Here is a 7279-nt window from a genome sequence, read left to right as displayed (position 1 = left end):
CGGGTGCCACTAAGCAGCCTAGCAGCTAAGGAGTTGACATTCGGTACCAATAAGCAGCTCTTGCAAGTTAGTGGCCACATCGAAAAGGGTGGCCACATCCCAATATTATTTTGCGCAAGGTACCCCGAAAATGTTGATGAGATGCAAGAACACGTTGCTTCTGTAGGCACTAGGCACTGCTCTTTGACTTCCAGCCATTCCTCTGGATCTGCATCCATCGGTTTTCAACCTGCATCCGTTCTCCTTCGTAACTGGTAAGCTCAAGTGTGTGCCTTGATCAATAGAGAGTACATATTTCATTCTCTTTCTTGTCTTCACCTTTATTAGTTCATACCTAATTTGCACCAATTAATGATACAGATGCAGCTAAGCTTTCGTGATCGGTGTGATAATCCTGTCTGTTTGTTAGCCTGCGTAGCAAAGAGGTTCTATTGGGATGGAACAATATGTATGAATATACCCCTCTCTCCTTCAGCACTCTAATCAACATACCTTTAGTCAGGTATTTTCTCTAGTTCTTATAGCTCTACTCAGTTGGAAATCTCCTAGCATTCGCTGAACTAGCTTTGTTTTAAAGGAAACACTCACTTCAGCTTCTCTTTTTCCACTCTCCTGCAGTGAGGCTTTCTTTTGTTGACTGGCTGTTACCTATTCTGTGCACCAGCCTATTCCAGCAGTTACTTTTGACCCCCTGGGCTAGGTCCATCGTGATTTTAAAGTGGCAATGGGTTAATCAGGATCTAAGTGGCGAAGGGTTGATCAATGGAGCAACCTGCTTCTGCCAGATGATTGCTATTGACTCTTGTCATCCAATGTTTATTTCGTTTTGAAAGATTCGTTCCTGAGGTAAGAATCGTAGTATTATAAAGATCTAACAACCTTTTATGTTTACCTTTTCTTTCTAGCTGTAAAAGCATGAAATATCTATGGTTTTTTTTGGGTGATTGACACAGAATTTTCTGTTGGCTATTCTTATACATTGGACCGATTTCTTTTCATCTCCCTTGGGTCAATACGTTGAGATCCTAATGTAGCGATAGGGTGGTCATCCAACCAAGCTGCTTCTTTGATTCTTATAGGCCTCTTACTTCTTGCTGGCAGCATTGCATGTAACGCAAGAACTGATATTCTACTTTAGATCTTGCGTGGTTGCATCCATGATATTAATGATATATGTCATCACGATTTGCTGCCTAGCATGCTACACATTGGTTACAGCTGGTGACCGATCGAGAAGATGGGTCAGACAAATGAGAGCTATAGCTAGACGATTCATCTATGGTTACAACTTTAACTCAACAGAAGATTGCGAGGCTTGGACACTCGGTAGAAATAGAGTTTTTATGTAACTAATAGAATACTACATGCGATTCTGTATGCTATGCAGCTGCCCGTTAAAATGACCTTTCGATGGAGTAATACATACCAGTAAATCTTGTTAACGAGCAAAACAGAAATAAATATTGGCATACAAACAAACAAAATATAAGCACATGATGCCAGTGGGGTGTGTTGCCCACATTTAATCAAAATTCATATCAGTCTCATGTTTACTTCAATGTACGAACATGATGAACATGAGGGACAAGGTGCTTATTATTTTAGCGTGAATTTCTAGTGTTGTAAGAAAAACACATGTTCCAGTCATATGATATAAAAATATCTAATTTGGATAGTGACATTTCTTAGACGTTGGGCCTAATTTTGAGTTTAGCACCAGGGCCTTGAGGTACTAGGTACTGGCCGGGTTGTACAAGGACATGTAATATTCCAACTGCGGAACCTCCTATCTACTAAGAAAACCAATATGAATAACCTAGCTGTGTTTGGATGCACAGAATTAGGTGTTGGAATTGAATTAGAAAGGAATACCAAAACCAAGGTGGAAAGGAAATGTCTCCAATTCCAATTTTGTTGTTTGGGTGTGCATGAAATTTGTTGTTAGAATCAAAGGGTGGCACCCAATTCCAATTCATGTTGGATGTATAAATCGTGGAATTGGATGTTTCGTTGAGTTTGGAAAAAATTACAACATGCATCACAAATCCATACGGCATGACAGTTCACATTTCACACTAAAATAAAGTAAAGTTCCAACAGAGCTCACAGTGCATACGGCATGACATCACAACTGTGACCATCTTTGGCGCTCTTATAATAGGGCAGAGTCAGGGTCAGCAAAGAACACACCACGGTGCCCATCATTGTGCCGCTTCTAATCCCTTCCATCAGCATAAATAGCACAAGATTTATAGCAGCGGCAGAACATCTAATGCATCCCATCGCAAGATTTATTCTTTCATGTCACTGAAAACATGGGTTGCGTGTATGCTGCAAAATTTACTAGAACCTGAGGATTACTACAATAGAGTACACAGCTGACGTATGGCAGCAGCAAAACATGAACTGCACAGGATTTCCCACCCCGTCCTCTTTAATTTGCTCAAGTCGCCGGCGTCAAGTCCTGGTAGCCGGTAGCCCCTCGCCGCCGTGGAGCACCGCATTGAAAGCCCTCGGCCACCATGTAGCCGCCGCTCCTGCCCATGGCAGCTCGCTCGTTGTGGCTCGGCCGAACACCACATGAACGATGGAGGGCAGGGCGGACCGGCTCGGGTCCTCTCGCCCCTCCATCGTGGCTTCTGGTCCGGGAAGAACGTGAGGAGGAGGAGCACTTGCCCGCTGGTGCTGCAGGTCCGGGAAGCATGCTGCATGCGTGGCCGGCAGGGAAGACTTGGCGACGCTGCTGGATCATGATCCCGTGCTCGGGGGAAACCACGTCCGCTCGTGGTGGAGGAGGGGAAACCGGTGATTGCAGAAGGGAGGTCGAAGGTGGCCGGAGTAGTTTGAGGTGGGGGAGGCGGCCGGCGACGCTGGATGGAGGAGATCGAGGGGGATCTGGAGGCTGACCGCGAGCTTGAGGAGGGGAGTGGATGGGAGGGAGAAGGACGAGGAGCGAAACGGTACCGGGGTCTCCAATTCAACGCGATAGGGAGCGGAGGACCTCCGAATTGATCGATGGCTAAATTGCCTTGCGCGCGGGTGGGCTTGGAATTCAGCTAAGTTTCCAGGCTCTAATTCTATGCATCCAAACAACTGAATTCGGGTCATCAAGTCCAGTTCCCCAATTTTAGACCCAATTCATTGCATCCAAACAGTTTAAAAAATATATATCTTTTTTTTTTGCGGGAATTAAAAAATATATATCAATATGCAAATAAAAGTTGAAAGGGCAACCAGCTAACCATACCACTGAATTCAAACAGATATTCTACTGCAGTAACAAGCGAGAAAGTAATAAGCTGTGTAGGCTTTGAACATGGTTCCATCTTGTATAAGTTCAGACTTCAGGGCTAGTTCCTCCACTGTTCTGGACAGCTACAGGTATACATGCGGTGCAAAATATGGGGTCCCTATCTTCAGTATTCGAATTTACTTAAACTGTAACTGCAAAAGTAAATAACAATGTATGTGGCTGTTGTAAAACTAGTTTGGTTTAACCTTGTTAGTTTTCAAGCAATCTTAACACATTTTGTTTTGATTGCCAGCCAGCAAATTCGTCATAATTTGTGGAAAGCTGCTTGATAGATCTCCCTCATCAAGTTCTATTGCTCTGATGGCAGCTGTATTAGATCCTTTGGTTGGATCATGCATCAGAAAGTTGCAAGAAATCATTGTGGAGAATGCCGTACTAATTCTCGGTGTAAAAGAAGAGCTCGAAGAATTGCAGGGAACAATAAAACAAATACAATGCTTCCTTTATGATGCTGAGCAAAGGATGATACAGGAGTCAGCAGTTCACAATTGGATCAGTGAGCTAAGAGATGCTATGTATGATGCTGATGATATCGTTGACTCGGCCAGATTTGAAGGAAGCAAGCTACTAAGAGATCACACATCATCATCTAGAAAATCAACTCCATGTTGGGACATTTCGTTTTTATCTTGCTTTCCTGGTATTCAGAGGCGTCATGAAATTGCTGTTAAGATCAGAGACCTCAACAAAAGAATTGAGAAGCTCGCAAAGCACGGAAACAGCTTTTTACATCCCGATGTAGCACCTTCTGGCCAAGGCTCAATATCCAAACAGAAGTTAAATTCCAAGCTTGTACAACACAACCTTGTGGGAAAGGAGATTATACATTCTAGCAGGAAACTCGTGGAGTTGGTGCTTGCAGACAAGGAACATAAGGCTTATAAAGTCGCTGTTGTTGGAACTGGAGGAGTTGGTAAGACAACACTAGCTCAGAAAATATACAATGATCAAAAAATAAAAGGAAACTTCAACAAACGCGCATGGGTTTGTGTTTCTCAAGAGTGCAATGAAGTTAATCTTCTAAAAGAGATTCTCAGAAATATCGGGGTGCATCAAGAGCAAGGTGAGTCCATAGCAGAACTCCAGAACAAGATTGCAGAAACAATTGAGGGCAAGAGCTTCTTTCTTGTTCTAGATGATGTGTGGAAATCTAATGTATGGACCGATCTACTAAAGACTCCATTGTGTAGTGCAAATACAGCAGTGATTTTGGTAACCACACGAGATGTTAGAATTGCAATGAATATCCATGCAGAGCATACCCATAAAGTTGATCTAATGTCAGAAGAGGTGGGATGGGAGCTACTTTGGAAGAGCATGTATATTGTTGCAGAGAAAGAAGTACACAATCTGAGAAGCACTGGGATCGAGATTGTTCGTAAATGTGGCTATCTCCCACTTGCCATCAAGGTCATTGCGAGTGTTTTGGCAAGGAAAGATCAAACAGAAAGTGAGTGGCAAAAGATTTTGAGATTAATTGGTGCTTGGTCAGAGAGCAAACTTCCGGATGATATAGAAGGAGCTTTATATCTTAGCTACAATGAGTTACCACATCATCTGAGGCAGTGCTTCCTTTATTGTGCATTGTATCCTGAAGATGTTGTACTTTTCCGTAATGATCTTACCAGATTCTGGGTTGCTGAGGGCTTTGTAGAGGAACAACAAGGCCAACTAGTAGAAGATACAGCAGAAGATTACTACTATGAGCTAATCCATCGGAATCTCCTCGAACCAGATGGTGCACATTTTGACCATGCGGCATGCAAAATGCATGACCTCTTAAGGCATCTAGCTTGTTATTTATCAAGAGAAGAATGTTTTGTTGGTGACCCGGAATCATTAAGGGTCAGCAGTATGTCAAAAATGCGACGCCTTACTGCTATCCCTAAGAAGGATTTATTAGTGTTACCTAGCATGGATAATGGGGAATTTAAGGTGAGGACCTTCCAGACTGACAACCAGCCATGGAGAGTTGACAATACATTTTTCATGAAATTTCCGTATCTTCGTGTTTTGAATCTGAGTGACTCACTCGTACAACACATTCCGAAATGTATAGGAAAACTGATGCATCTACGTCTACTTGATCTTGATGGCACTCTCATATCTTGTCTTCCGGAGTCCATCAGTTCCCTCATAAATCTTCAGATATTGAACTTGCAAAGGTGCGAAGCTCTGTATAGCCTTCCTTCAGCAATCACTCAATTGAGCAATTTAAGGCGTCTTGGTCTGGATGGTACACCAGTAAATCAGGTTCCAGAAGGAATAGGCAGATTGGAATTCATCAACGATTTAGAAGGATTTCCTATTGGCGCTGGAGGTGATAATGGTAAAACACAAGATGGATGGAAGTTGGAGGAGCTGGCACATCTCTCACAGCTAAGGCATCTTGATATGATTAAATTGGAAAGGGCTACTCCTTACAGTACAGATTCATTGCTGACAGAGAAAAAACATCTCAAAGTTTTGAATCTTAGCTGCACTGAAGGTACGAATGAACCATATTCAGAAGAAGATGTTAGTAACATTGAGAAGATCTTTGAGCAGCTAATCCCTCCACAGAACCTGGAAGATCTATATATCAGTAGGTTCTTTGGCCGGAGGTATCCCACATGGCTTGGTACCACCGAGGTGTCTTCAGTTATATACATGAATCTCGTAGACTGCAATTCATGTGTGCATCTTCCACCAATCGGGCAGCTGCCCAACCTCAGATATCTGAAAATTGATGGAGCAGCAGCAGTTACCAAGATTGGACCCGAATTCGTGGGCTGCAGGGGGGCTAATCCCAGATCCACGGATGCGGTTGTTGCTTTCCCCAAGCTCGAAACGTTGCTCTTCTGGAATATGACCAATTGGGAGGAGTGGTCCTTTGTTGAAGAGGGAGATGCAGAGGCAGCGGAAGGGGGAGAGGATGGATCTGCTGAGATACAAAAGGGGGAAGCCCCGCCTCCACGGATGCAGTTGCTGCCACGCTTGAAGAATTTGGAACTTGAGGGCTGCCCCAAGCTGAGATCTCTCCCACGACAGCTAGGACAAGAGGCCACCAGCTTGAAGGTGCTCGATATAAGAGGAGCAAGCTCCTTGAAGGTGGTGGAGGACCTCCCGTTCCTCTCTGAGTCCCTTGTAATCCAGAGATGTGATATCCTAGAGAGGGTCTCGAACCTTCCTCAATTGGGGGAGCTGCGGATAAATGATTGCGGAGGCTTGAGGTGTGTTGAGGGGTTGGGTAATTTGCAACAGCTGTGGCTGGAAGCGGGCATGAAAGAGCTATCCTCGTTGTGGATATCAGGGCTTCAACAGCAGCACAAACAACTTCATGGTGAAGACCTTGATGTCTACGACTGGAAGTAATGCCCAACTGCATACGGATTGAGATGGCATGAGGTATGGACATGAACTAGGCATTTTCTGTTTTACGGATTATCTTGTTAGGTTCACACAGTGTTGTGCTTTTATTTGGTGCAGTAGTATTGAATCAGATGTGACCATTCATTAGCAGGGTACTCTAGATATTATCAGTTTGCATTATTTTTCTTGGTACTGGTGACATGGTTGTAGACTCGTAGTACTTAGAGCATCTCCACCGGTGGTCCTTAAATTGGCACCGGCAGAGGCGTCGGCATTACCGTATGGGGATCACCGCCAGGAGAGCATCCTCTATTTATGGATGCTGCTCTCACACGGGCGCCCCTGTCAGGCTCGATAGAATTTAAAACTTGTATTGACATTTAAAACCGGAATCCATACGAAATTTATAAAAAAATTATTCGAATTTACCTAAATAAAACTTAAACTTAACCCTAATCTACTGGCCGCCGGTTGGGACACGCGATGGGTCTGCCTCGTCGTCGTTCTTCCCTTTTGCCGTCTGCATCCGTGCCCACCTCTCGGCCCTTGCTTTCCGCATCTGGCGGTGGAGCATGGTAGCCGGCGTCGCAAGAGCTTGCTGGCGGCGCTGTCTCC

General features: G+C 44.2%; 1 protein-coding gene and 1 long non-coding RNA gene across 2 annotated transcripts in view; both read left to right on the top strand.

Annotated features, from left to right (window-relative positions):
- LOC124703112 overlaps positions 1-836 on the top strand; it is a 16949-nt gene extending 16113 nt beyond the window's left edge. The window contains exon 3 of the long non-coding RNA XR_007002936.1: positions 619-836. This is a non-coding gene — a long non-coding RNA (uncharacterized LOC124703112). The remainder of the gene's footprint in view (positions 1-618) is intronic.
- A 2740-nt stretch (positions 837-3576) lies between these two features.
- LOC124696158 (putative disease resistance protein RGA4) lies at positions 3577-6667 on the top strand. The gene has a single exon (XM_047228926.1). The coding sequence runs from the start codon at positions 3614-3616 to the stop codon at positions 6665-6667; it is 3054 nt and encodes a 1017-aa protein (XP_047084882.1). The 5' UTR covers positions 3577-3613.
- The last annotated feature ends 612 nt before the right edge of the window (positions 6668-7279 follow it).

The sequence above is a fragment of the Lolium rigidum genome, chromosome 3 (genome assembly GCF_022539505.1).
Source record: "Lolium rigidum isolate FL_2022 chromosome 3, APGP_CSIRO_Lrig_0.1, whole genome shotgun sequence".
NCBI classification, from domain to species: domain Eukaryota; kingdom Viridiplantae; phylum Streptophyta; class Magnoliopsida; order Poales; family Poaceae; genus Lolium; species Lolium rigidum.
This window is presented reverse-complemented; position numbering and strand designations above follow the sequence as displayed.

Bases quoted from the DNA above. Each gene is read 5' to 3' on its own strand.
- LOC124696158 (XM_047228926.1), top strand. From the start codon at position 3,614: ATGGCAGCTGTATTAGATCCTTTGGTTGGATCATGCATCAGAAAGTTG.